At 44.4% G+C, this 13,279-nt stretch overlaps 1 protein-coding gene across 10 annotated transcripts in view; it reads left to right on the top strand.

The window, feature by feature from the left end:
- The first annotated feature begins 1,118 nt into the window (after positions 1-1,118).
- WDR20 (WD repeat domain 20) overlaps positions 1,119-13,279 on the top strand; it is an 87,406-nt gene continuing 75,245 nt past the window's right edge. For 2 of the 10 annotated variants that reach the window (XM_023546552.2, XM_023546551.2), the window contains exon 1: positions 1,124-1,414. In XM_023546552.2, the coding sequence (XP_023402320.1) occupies positions 1,166-1,414 (249 nt within the window). In that variant the 5' untranslated portion in view covers positions 1,124-1,165. Of the gene's footprint in view, positions 1,415-1,610; positions 9,694-13,279 lie in introns of those variants that run through there. The other 8 variants (XR_010323229.1, XM_010588831.3, XM_010588833.3 and 5 more) reach the window with 7 other exon arrangements.

Below are 13,279 nucleotides of genomic sequence, written 5' to 3'. Positions count from 1 at the left end.
TTTATTAAGAGCTCTTAATAAATTATCACGCAAGATAAGTGAATCTTGCATAGATTCAGACTCTTGTTCCCAAAACCATTCCCCGCCCTCCCCTCCTTTTCGCTGAACAATGCCTGCTGAAGGCGAACTAGATGGAAACAGAAGTGCCAACATGACCTACCAAAACCCACGGCCCTGCAGTCGATTCCGACTCAGGGCGACCCCATGAGTGCAGAATAGAGCTGCTCTATAGGATTCTCAAGGCTGTGACCTTCAGGAAGCAGATCGCCAGACCTGTCTTCCGAGGCTCCTCTGGGTGGGAACTCCCAACCGTTTGGTCCTGGGATGTGTTAATAGTTTGCACCCTCTCCTCCCCTTAATCATAGCCAGTGCTCATTATAGATAGGAATTAAGATATTTGACTTGCAAATCCATCATGCTGTACGTATATGCTCCCCCCTCCCCACTTACACATGCACACACACACACACACACACACAAAAAGACAGTGAAGCTAAAACCGAAATCTTTCGGTACCTTCTCAGAAACGGACTCAAGCAGTTGCAGAGGGGCTTTTGGCTCGAGGCTTCCGGGGGGCGGGTGGGCGGGCCCGGGAGAAGTGAAGCCGCCCCCTCCCACATCGGGGCGCTCCCACACCCCTCCCTAAGCAGAACACTTCGGGATCTGCTCCCCTCAGGTAGCCCCCGCGCCGACGCCGAGTCGGGCTGCAGCAAGGCGGCTCCCTCTCAGCTCCTCGGGGTGCGACCCCTCACCGCAGGGCCGGAGGCAGCTGCGGGAGACGGAGCTTCAGGCTCACCTCAGCATTCCGGCCCGGCGCAGCCTGCCCTCACCTCTTTCCTGTACTCGTACCGCGCAGCGGCGGGGGAGCGACTAGCCAGCCCACGGCCACCACCCGGCCTCACCTGGGCAGCGGCGCCCCGCCCGGCGGTCGCGCCGGGGGCGGAGCCTGTGGACGCCGGCGGCGCCCAGAGCGCCAGGTGAGCACGCCTGCGCAGTCGGACCGTAAACAAGCCCGCCCCTTCCCCTCGGCGCGGCTCCGCGGGGCCGGCTCGCGGGTGGGAGGGGCTAAGAGGAAGAGGCGGGGGGAAGCGCGAGAGCCGATGACGGCGCCTGCGCGGTGGGCGTGATCCGGGCACTTAGGGCAGGATGAACGCTGCTTTCCAAGATGGCGACGGAGGGAGGAGGGAAGGAGATGAACGAGATTAAGACTCAATTCACCACCCGGGAAGGTCTGTACAAGCTGCTGCCGCATTCGGAGTACAGCCGGCCCAACCGGGTGCCCTTCAACTCGCAGGGATCCAACCCTGTCCGGGTCTCCTTCGTAAACCTCAACGACCAGTCTGGCAACGGCGACCGCCTCTGCTTCAATGTGGGCCGGGAGCTCTACTTCTATATCTACAAGGGGGTCCGCAAGGTACCGACCCGGGCGTCACCAGGGTCCGCCAACGGCGTGGGCAGAGGCCGGGAGCAGGGCGGTGACAGCGGGAGCCGGGGTGACCGATAGGGGTGGCCGTCGCTCTTACTTTCGAGTGGGCCGGTAACTCCTCTGGGGTGTTCCTGAGGAAAGGGGGTTCGGGAGTGGGGAGGGTGGTGGCCGCGGTTTTCCGAAGGGTTGGGGGCGGTGGAGAGGGTCCGTGGGCTGCGGGGCTCCGGCTAGGAGACCCCAGAAGGAGCGGGCTGCCTCTCCTCCGGCTGGGTCCGTCAGACTCTGACATGGCCAGGGAGCGGGCCTGCGAGTCCCCGGAAGAGGTAGGGTGGCCGCCTCGTCTGCCCTGAGTGCCTCGCCTCCCGGCAGGGCTGGAAGTCGCCCTGGATTAGGGAATAGGGGCGCAGGGCGGCTTGGGAAGGTCTGTAAGGCCGAACCGGGGCTGGGAAGCGAGGACCGAGACTAGGTCAGAAGGGTCCTGCTGCCCATGAAGGGCTACTCCACCTGCTGCCGCACTGACACTTCCTAGGAGCCCCTCCTTCTGGTCCAAAAACACCCGAGGGAGGACGGCTGTCACTGTCTCCGCCGAGGGGAGCTGCTCCTGAGCGATTGTTAAAGGGCCTCGTCTTGCCACTTACAGTAGGGGGAGGACTGAATACTACAGTTGGGAGGTCGAAATGATGTTTTCGACGAACTTCGCTGGTTCAGAGGGGCTCCGTGTGAGCGTGCCCAAGTTAATCTAGTCCAACAAGTCAGACTCTGTCCCAAACAGGGAGGGATATGCTTTAAAAGCTACTTTACAAGAGCCATCCTTCTTGGCGGGCGACCTGGCGGTAATTCTGTGAAGCATGTAATCATCCTTTAAAAATATCCCTGTAAAAGCAGCAACTTATTGGAGCTTTTCTCTCATTGGCTACATAATTGTGTTCTCATTGAGGACGACTTACTTTGAGATTGTGGTTTTTGATTTGTTTCTGGGAAGAGAGAGGAAATTAATGCACCCTCAGCGTCCTAACATGGGAAAAGGTGGTAAAAATTAATTTACAAATGTTCGGTCAGTGTGAAGATAAATTGTGCATCCTGAAGAGTGAACATTCCCTAGGACTTGATATATCCAGGTCCAGTACAGTGTTTTTGCTTGGGAATAAGAACTAGGAAAGTGACAATGCTATCGAATTGTAGCAAGTTGTCTCATTCGTTCAAGGTGAAGCTTTTTTTTTTTTTTTTAGCCTTTGTGATAATAAGTGTACTTCTGTGTTTGGGATATGCTGTTAGAAGTTACTGAAAGCAAATCCCTTGACTCCCCCCCGCCCACCTTTGGAATTGGGACAGTGTGAAATAGTAGTCCAGGAGCTGAAACTTTTTACTCCTAGTCCCAACTATGTCACTGATTTACTTGTTGGGTGACCTTGGACAAGTTATTCAGCTTCTAATTGCACTTCTATAAAAAGAGAATATTGCAATGCATATGTTTTAATTAATAATATATTAACTGTAATGAACTTTTAAGATCCTGAAGCACTAGGTAGATGCAGAACATAGTTAAACTAAGCATAAAGAGTAACTGTCAAACAGGAAGCTGCTGTCTTGATATTGATACTAGGACTGGAAGGATCAGCTTTTTCCCTGGAAATAAGGTCAGCATTTTAAGTTACTGAAATTTATATAAAAATACAAAATGCTAAAAAAAACTAAATTCACTGACAGTAGCAATTACTAATGGAGACACTTTTTTTTTTTTAAAGTTTTCTTTGAAAGATTATTTCTGAAGCATTCTAATGGCAAACCCTTTTGGCCCTGGCTTGCATCATAAAAGCTGGGCTCTTGCCTGGAAGCATCCATACAAAAACAAAACAAAACCAAACAACCCCATTGCTGTCCAGATGATGCTAACTCATAGTTCCATCTCATAGTCCAACTCATAGTTCTGACTCATAGCGACCCTATAGGACAGAGTAGAACTGCCCCACAAGGTTTCCAAGGAGTGGCTGGTGGATTCAAACTGCCGTCCTTTTGGCTAGCAGCCTAAGCTCTTAACCATTGTGCCACCAGAGCTCCATCCATACAATAGTGCTCTCTTTCAGTGGACACTTTATCCGCTAAAAGAGCTTTTCAAAACTGCACCAAAAAATTATTTTAAACAAGACAAATCTTAAGCATGTAAATTGCCTTTACCTGCATAATTTATTTGAACACTTTAACTTTTTTGGTAGATTTTTGTTTTTGATGTGGTGATAACTTTGGAGAGACATTTGTATTAGATGGCAGACATTTCAAATCTAGACATTGTAATTTTTTTGTTTTTCATGAATGAGTTAGCATTTATTTGTTATTTCTGAATAGAAGTGATTGTTTTCGTGTCTCTTTATTTTCCGATTTTGAAATACAGCAAATAATTTATTCTTAATCAGAATACCAAGATTTATTTTTGGCTTTAGGAGTTATAAATCTGTTTTGGAAAGTTAGTTATTTTGACTTTTGTCTTCCATTTTTTTCTTTTAGGAACATAAAGTTTTACAATAATTATTCAGGTCATTCAGAAGTTCTAATTGGATGAATAAATTCAACTTAAATCTTCATGTAAAATAAGTGGAAAGTAGGTCTTTAAAATTTTTTTTTAAATCATGAACTGTGTGCTGCCATTCCTGAGAGGAAGAAAGCTCTGCTGGGAGAATGGAGTGATGAGAAAGTAGTCTAAAATCTAAGCAGAGGGGTGTAATGTTGGCCTGTTTTAAACATTTGCACATCAGTTTCTAGAGCTGGAAGGGACCTTAGTGCTTTTGTAGCTCCACCTCCTAAGAGAAAACCAAGACTAGAGAGGTGATGTCAAACTGTGTTACAGTTGTTTCTCACGGCAAGGAAAATGAAGCCCAGCTGACTCTAAAGATCTGTCTTAGTGAGAAGAGCATGGTTACACCTTTTGATCACAAGGATGGATATCATACATTGCAGGCATTTTAAAGTTTACCCCAGCATTTTGCTATATAGTGTCACATTTAATCCTTATAGCAATCCTGTAAGGTAGATGAAAGCATCTTTTCACAAGCCAGGAAGTTCGGAATGGGATTTCTTGTATGAGGAGATGTAGTTTGTGAATTTATTTTGCTTAAATAAAGATAGCATGGACGTTGGTTTAATTCCAACACTAATCATTTCAGTAAAGATTTGCGTGACTAATAGGAGTTATACTAGGCAAAACGATGTGGGATATTCAAAGATGCATAAAACCTTGCCTGCCCCTTTCCACAAAGAACTTTCACTTTATTAACTTTCAGACATCTTCGTAGCATACTTTGCTTTCCCTTTTTCTCACCTGGAAAGAGATTGTTTTAAGATAAAGATGCCAGAGATAGCTGGGCTTATTTGACCAACTCATATTATGGAGACCTGTTTTTACATAAATGTGAATGGCCTTCATTCAGATCTCAGTGTAAACATCACTTCCTCAGCAAATCCTTCTTTGAATTCTCTGGCTAGATCAGTTTTCCCCTATTACATGTTCTTGAAGCATCCCCACTTCACTTTCCTAGCATTTTTCTTAATTTGTAATTCTCTGTGCGACTATCTGATTATCTCCTCTATAAACAAAGCTCCCTCCGAATAGGGACCACGTGTTTCCTGCTCTTGCTGCGTCCCCAGTGCACAGCAGTGTCCAGCATAGAGTTGGCCCTTACAGTGTATTTGTTGAGAGATGGAGTTAAGGGCCTGTCCATGTCCACTTGTGTCATACTTTAGAGAGATCTTCAGAAGCAGTTCAATTTTGGGCTTCAAAGTAACGGGTATTTTTAGTAACTCACATCTTTTTAAAGATATTTCAAACTGTTGTTACTAGGTGACAAATTTAGCTTTCTTTCAATTGGGAAATCGTGTAGCAAGAGACAGTGAAGTAATGGAAAGTAATAGGATTACTTTTGATCTAATTCTGTCATGTACTGACAAACAACTTTTAAAAACGTTACTCAGAATTACTTGTATTCAAGCCCAGGAAGCTTACCTTTTTCCCCCATTCTAAGATTCCAGGCCACAAATGTATGGCCCAGAGATGCTATTGAAGCAATTGTAGAATTAGATGGCTTCTAAGGCCTTTTCAAATCTTAAGGTTGTATAATTCTCTGCTAAATAATATTTTTATGAAAGTAAATTTATTTTTCTACTCAGGAGGTGTCTTCATGTCTTGGATTCGTTGCCTGCTTCTTAAATGGTAACTGAGGGGGGTAGGATGTGTTGTGAAAGCAAGTTGAAAACATTGTGATTCCAGGTCTTTATACTAGAAAAAGCTTTGTACTCACCATCCTGGGATGAAACTGGGGCCAAAAGAGTCCATTGAGGACAGCTAGAATATTTTTAGAGCAGAGTTTTACCGGGATGGTAATGGGTTGACTTGGGAAGGAATGAGCATTCCATTACTTGAAGTATTCTCTTTTTCAAAAACCACAGGATTACCTGTTGGTGACACTGAAGGAATTTCTGGTTTGCGTGGGAGGGTGAACTAGATAGAAACCTTTTAAAGGCATTAAATATTGGACTGCTCTGGAGAAGGTCATGTTCACATCCTCCTCTCCATTTGTAATGCTCACATCTCCCTTCTTCCCGTTTATAATTTAGAAAGAGGCTTACAAGTCTATCAGATTTACTTTGAGAAATTTTGTACTTAATTTAGTAGGGGACATATGGGAATGCTGAATGAGTGGAAACCTGTATTTCTTTTCCATTAAGGGCTACTTACTTATGGACTTCTGAAATATTGATAAGATTTTGTTGACTATAGAATCTTTTCTACTGAGGGGAAAATGTTTTACTTGATCACTTAAAGCAGGCTTGAGACAGTTTCATATGGCACCTTGGTTTTCTTGACCTTGAAGAAGAGGGTGGTGATGAGATTTTGAGCAATGGCCAGAGGCTCCCAGAGTATATCAGTAACACACCTTTGAAATCCGTGAGGTAGTCATGAATGTCATTCTTTCAGCAAGTATTTTACGGAGTGGGCCTGCCAAGTACAAGGCACTGTTGTAGATGCTGGGAGTAGACAAGGTCCCTGTCCTCCAGAAACTTGTCAACTCTATTTATTATCGTTGAGTTAATCTAGTGACTTAAGTGGTATTTATTATGTTTTAGTAGAAAACTTGGGCAAGAATCAAAACATAGTTAGGATTTTGTCACTGACTGGTTTGGCTATATGCCTAAAGAACCTTATTTTAAAAAGAAATGTGGTGGTTTTTATAGTCTGATATTTGATGTCTTAGGAAATAATTTTATTTATATTTCAGTGAGGCTAGTTTGTGCAAAAATATTAAATGTGATCCTATTTGGTTATCCAGTAGAGAGCATTAAAAATAGAAATAGCTTTAATTGGGTGGGCATTCCCAGTTTTAATTTTCAAGACATTTAGAATTGTCTAAGGATATCAGTGACAAGTTACCTTATTTTCTGAACATTTGGCATATACTTTTTATAAGAGTACAAGGTATGTCTTGTTTTTTGAAAAATAGCCCTCGTTCATCAAGTGTGTGTTGACGACATGTTACATACAAGGTACTGCTGTCTTGTGGAGGATGTTGTTGTTAGTTGCTGTCGAGTGCATTCTCACTCATGGCAATCCCATGTATGCAGAGTTGAACTGCTCCGTAGTGTTTTCAAGGCTGTGTCCTTTTGGAAGCAGATAGCCAGGCCTTCCTTCTGAGGTGCCTCTGGGTGGGTTTGAACCATCAAGCTTTCAGCTAGTAGTCCGGTGCTTAACCATTTGTGCCACACTGAGATTTCTTCGTGGATAATATGAAGGTGAAGTAGGACATACTACCTTTGCCCGAAAAGTTTGTATTCTTGTACTGAGGACTCATATATAAAGTAGAAAGCGTGTACTTTGTTAGTGGCATAGGCAATACAAGTGAGAAAAAAAAAAAAAAGTTGAGTGGATTCTGACTCATGGCAACCTCTTTTGTTTTGGAGTAGAACTGTGCTCCGTCGTGTTTCCAATGGCTGATTTTTTTAAAGTAGATAATCAGGTCTTCTGAAGCGCCTCTGGGTGGCCTCAAACCGGCAGTCTCTTGGTTAGCAGCTGAGCACCGTAACCGTTTGCACCCACCATTGACTCCTCAATACCAGTATCAGGAGGAAGTAAGGAGTGAAGGTGAAGTGGAGAAGTATTTCTCTGCCCAGCAGGAGAAGAATACTGGGTTGGGTTTCAGATAGTTGATTTGCCCTAAAATGTTGGGTACAGATCATATTTTTGTAAATTTTAAGACTTGTTGCTTTGTATTTCTAATTTTGGTAATGCTTTATCTTCATTTCTGATCTTCATTTGGCAGTTGCTCTTACCTTCTCTGCCAAAATTGGTGATTGGTAAAATTGAGTAATATTTTGCAATATACATTGTCAGTTCTATTTTGTAGATATGGATTTTCTTAAAGGAGGGTGCACGGTACTAAAAACATGCCAGAAGAGTCTCTGCTACCCTTCACCTTGTTTTGTAGCAGTAGGAAAATGTGCTTGGAACTGTAGATTTTTAGAAGGAAAAAACAAGAACAATTCATTAGGAAGGAATTGATGAGGTGTTTATATTAAAAAACTTGAGAATCATTCAAGAGGAGGGAATATTGTAACATTTTCTCAATTAACCACATTGTGGCTTATCCCCATGACCGGAAGCTGTTTTTCCTTTTGTTGGTTCACAACTAGATCACTGTTCTACTATGCTTTTTTATTTCTCCCCTGCTACAGAGAAACTGGTAGAGGTGATCATTCTCTTTGTTTAAGACGTTGGTTGATCTCTGCTTCAGAGGCACTGTGTTGTCCTCAAGTTTCATTCAGTAACTACTTGAGTGGTTCTTGTGTGAAAAACAGTATATAAGACTTTGAGAAATCAAAGAAGTATGACACATAGACCTTGACCTTGAGAAGGTTATCATCTAACCAAGGAGACAAGAAACTCAGACACTCCTTTACTCTGTGAAGATTTATTGAGTGCCTGTGCTAAATCGTTGTTGAGACAGAGTGTCTGCCATCCAGGAGTTCACAGTCCAGTGGAATAATAAATGGCTTATTTATTCAGCTAACATTTATCGGGCCTGTGGACCCAAAGACAAAGAAGACATAGTTCCTGGCCTAACATGCTTACAATCTAGAGGTGAGGTGGGCAAGTAAATCAACAACGGTAGGACAGCTCATAAAAACCAGTCACAATTGAGTGCTGCCTGTTAGGTGCTGTGTACGATTGTGAAAAGGTAAATGCATAGCTCTCAACAGTTTACAAGGCCTTTTCATTTTCTCCTCAAAACAATCTTTTGGGGGGACATTTTCATTTGACAGAGAGCTTGGAATATGCTAACAGGTACTCAGGGAATATGGCATAGCCGGGTGTGACTCCAAGGCCACCAGCTGGGCCTTCTATGCAGGGTTTGTGTCAGCAGTGAAGTGCAAGCACCGAGGCCTGCCATCCTGATGTCATTCCAGAGAATAGGAGATGGCAGGCCGGACAGTAGTTAGGAAATATTTCATAGAAAAGACATTACTCAGGTACTCCAGTGCTTTCTCTTAGATGTAGGGAAATGAGCTGCACATCCCTGGTAGAATTGAAGAGGGAGATAGCAAGGTATAATAGACCATGTCATAATAATGGCCAGTGTTTACTAACTGGGCATCGTGCTAAGTGTTTTCATGCATGATGTAATTTAATCCGTGAAAATGAATACTGCTAATATCCCCATTTTATAGGTGAGAAAACTGAGGTTTATAGAGATTGAATTATTTGCATAAGGTCATAAAACTAGCATGCAGCTGTCCTGGGGTTTGAATCCAGGTCTGTTTGACCTTAGAGCTAGAGCACTTAACCAGTAAATTAGTCTGCACAGGACTAGGAGTCTCAATGGGAGCTCTGGTCTGTATTAGACCGGAACTTAGTAGTTCATTCTGTGCCCTCCTTAAAAAAAACTAGTTGCCATCAAGTTGATCCCAGCTCATGGTGATCCCACGTGTGTCAGAGTAGAAGTGTGCTCCATAGGGTTTTCCGTGGCCGAATTGAAAGTAGATCACCAGGCCTTTCTTCCGTAGTGCCTCTGGGTGGAACTGCCAGCCTGTTGGTCAGCAGCTGAATGCGTTAACCATTTGCACCACACAGGTACTCCGTGCTCTCCTTGTTGGTGTTGTGTGCTGTGGAGTCAGTTTCAACTTACAGCAACACTTGAAGACAGAGCAGAACTGCCGCATAGGGTTTCCAAGCCTGTGATCTTTACGGAAGCAGACCGCCACATTTGTTTCCTGCAGAGTGGCTGGTAGGTTCGAACCACTGACCTGTTGGTAGCCGAGTGCTTAACCGCTGTGACACCAGGGCTCTTATGCCCTTCTTCCCAAAAAAAAAAAAAAAGGCCAAACCCACTGCCGTTGAGTCAATGCCGACTGAGCAACCCCTTTATACTAGCTGTTTCCTCTGCCAGCGATGCTTACCTCCTTTATTTTAACGTTTGGTTTTAGGTCGGAACTTAAATGACATGCCCTCCAAGAGGCTTCTCTTGACCGTCAATTCAAAGGAGCTATCAGTCATTCTCAATAAAAAATCCTCTGTGAAATAGTCATCACTGGCATTTTTCATCTTTACTCATGCGTTTACAGCCAGTCTCTCCCACACTCCTTGTTGAACATAAGCTTCCTGAGAGTAAGGCCTTCCTGTCTGCTGTCTCAGTGGAGTCCCAGCTCAGCACTTAGAACGGTGCTCGGCACATCGTAGGCGGTGAAATATTTACTTGTTGGGTGAACGCATCCTGTGCTGCCTTTCTGTTTCTGTAGCGTTCTTTATTATCAGCGAGAATGAGAACTTCACGGTTTATGAAACATTTACATGGAGCTTCTCATTTGAGCTTTTTGGGGCTAAGGCCAGACACTCGTTATCGTTACTGTTCCTACTTCATCAAAGTGGGCTTGAGAGACCAGTGATAATAATTGGTAGGACTGGAATTTAGTACCCAGGACTTGTGACTCTTTGTCCAGTATTCTGTTTTAACTTGAAGCAGCCACCCCAGTAGCTCTCAGAATTGACTGGCTCATGTTTGGAGTTTTTTTAGCAGTTGCATTTGCTACATGGAGGCGTATGTTGCCCTTTGTAGGACCTTGAGCAAGTTGCTTAACCCCTCAGAGCCTTAGTTTTGCTTTTTGTAAATAGCTATGAGAGACTATCTGTCCTGACTACTTAACTTTTTTAGGATTAAGTGAGATAATTACGTAAAAGCTCTTTTAAAAAAATGGCAAAAAAAACTTGTTGCCATCAAGTCGATTCCGACTCATAGTGACTCTATAGGACAGAATAGAACTGCCCGTAGGGTTTCCAGGGAGCACCTGGTGGATTCAGACTGCCGACTCTTGGTTAGCAACCAAGCATTTAACAGCTGCGCTACTGAGGTACCATACAAATGTAAGATTTTTTTTTTTTAATAATTAGGGCAAGGAGACACCAAAGGAGCCTTGGTGGCGTGGTAGTTAAGCGCTCGGCTGCTAATCAAAAGATCAGCTGTTCAAACCCACCAGATGTGGCAGCCTGCTTCTGTAAAGATTACAGCCGTGGAAACTCCATGGGACAGTTCTACTCTTGTCCTGTAGGGCTGCTATGAATGGGAATCGACTGGATGGCAGTGGGTTTAAGGAGATACCAAAGGCTGGAATGGGCTCAGATCATTCCAGTATCTCTCACTTCTTGTGACTTGCTCTTGGAGCCCTTCTAGGGGGAGGTGAGGAGCTGGGTAGGGATGAGGAAAGCCGAGCACACCTTAGAGACCAGAGGGAGGTTACATACATGGAGGTTACCAGGAGAGCAATGTGGTGATTTGAAATGGGAGAAGAGACTCTGGGGAGAAAGGAGAGCAGGCGCAGGGATCTCAGCCTTGCCCAACCTCTGTAGGAGCTGTGTCGATGGCAACTGCGATTTTAGACATTGTTCACTTCATAGGGCTTCTCAACCGGGTGGGAGAAATACACTTTTATTTTTACTAACCTTGAACTGAAATTCATCATGTCCTTTCAATTATGATACAGGCAACAAATCACAGTAGTAACAGAACCTGTGACTTTATCACCAGTGAAAATCACAGACGTTTTCATACCACATGGTTGTTGAAGCTAATTCAGATATCATTTACACACAGTGCTACTTTCAGATTACAGTACTTAGTGGATCTGCCACTAGATCTTGTTACTGAATGTGTAGTAAAGAAACTTCTTTAAATCCTGAGGGGGGAAAATTTGTATAGTGTAACTTTATTTCAATAAAATTGGTTTCTTTTGTAATCATATGTGTCTGAAGATGTTCTTGTGAGAAGGAGTCCGCAGTGCAGAAGTTTAAGCGCCCTGATTTGGATGATGAGCCTTGGTTTACTTAGTATCTTCTGTGTGGTTGACTGGCAGGATGGGCGACCGGTTTCTCATGTCATGTTAAGTGAAACTTTTTAGTTAGCTCTGTGAAGAGGTCTCTGGTACCTGCAGTGGGTTTTCACTCAGTTAATTATCTAGAATTCTGAGTTGCCCGTGCCATGTGCTGCTTTTTCTTCCTGATCATTCTTTTCCCCTCCTGCCTTAACTAGAGGGGGGAATCCAGGAGCTGCTTCACAGGGTAGAGTGTGTTCCATTTGGTTCAGAGAGTAGGTGATTACAACGTAGTATTTGTCTCAGTTGTGATGGGAACACTGAGAGGCTTTAACAAGGTGACATTTGAACTGAATTCGAATGGGTGGGTGACTGAGGGGGGAAGGGATTCTAGACCAAGAGAACTAGAAGCCTAAGGCCTAAGGATGTGGCATTTGATGGCTCCTCCTCAGAGTGATGAGCTGCACTGTGGGGGCTGAAGCTTGTGCATGGCTTGGGAAGATAGGATTCTCTTCCCTTGTGGCGATCCTTTAAACGTTGGCTATATCCTAGCCTCTTTTAGAACTCTTAGTATGATTAAAAAGATTTCTTTAATATATTTTCTTTCCTTTGGTACTACTTCTGAGGTAATGTACCTCCCAAGCCACGCAGATTAGTGTATTATCCACCTTAAGGACTCGTGTCATAAGGTTGTATCCCTACACTTCCCCGCGTTTCTCAGTCATTTTAGCTCCTGCCTCACCCTTACTCTCCAGTGTTACTCCTGTCTTACTCGGTCATATCACTGTACAAGTAGCTGACATCTCCAGTATGCTGGTGTCTCAGATTTTTAAGCTTTCTCCACCCTGACTCAGCAGCCCCTTACCCATAGCCACACCTTAGATCTTGTCGTTACCAATGAGTGCAACCCTGCCATTATCTCCACTTTACACATCGTGTGTTCTGACCATCCCTTCTGATCTTTCTAGCTCACACTCTCGTACCCTGGCTTCATCTTTGAACCCACTGGAACTTCCACCTCACTGATCTTACCATCTTTTCCCTGTCCCTAATGTTCTCGATGCCTTCTTTTTCTTCCTTACTCAGCTTGAATTCTGTGGTTAAACATCTAACCGCTCCGGCACACACCCTCTGCCCACTGCATGTCTGTACCTCTACAGCCTCCTATAGTTGGGGAATGGCACAACCGTGCTGACGGGCCTTCTGTTACACCCATGGCCATGAACCTGCAGGGGTCACGTGGCGCTCACTCACCTCCACTCCCAGTGACAGTTTTACACCTTTCCCCTCAAACTTTCAACACCTCCTTTCCAGTCCTTATTCTTAGCTGATAACCTTACTTTTTATTTCGCCAAGCAAATTAAAGCAATCAGAAGAGAACTACAAATTCCTGTTCTTACATCTACCCAGCTCCCAGCGTGTGCTAGCGTACTCTGCCTTCCTTCCCCCTTTCTTAAGGATGTACTCGCTGTGCTTCTGTGTGAGGCCGCCTCCTCCACGTGCCCGCCA

This window comes from Loxodonta africana, chromosome 10 (genome assembly GCF_030014295.1).
Source record: "Loxodonta africana isolate mLoxAfr1 chromosome 10, mLoxAfr1.hap2, whole genome shotgun sequence".
In the NCBI taxonomy this organism is placed as follows: domain Eukaryota; kingdom Metazoa; phylum Chordata; class Mammalia; order Proboscidea; family Elephantidae; genus Loxodonta; species Loxodonta africana.
This window is presented reverse-complemented; position numbering and strand designations above follow the sequence as displayed.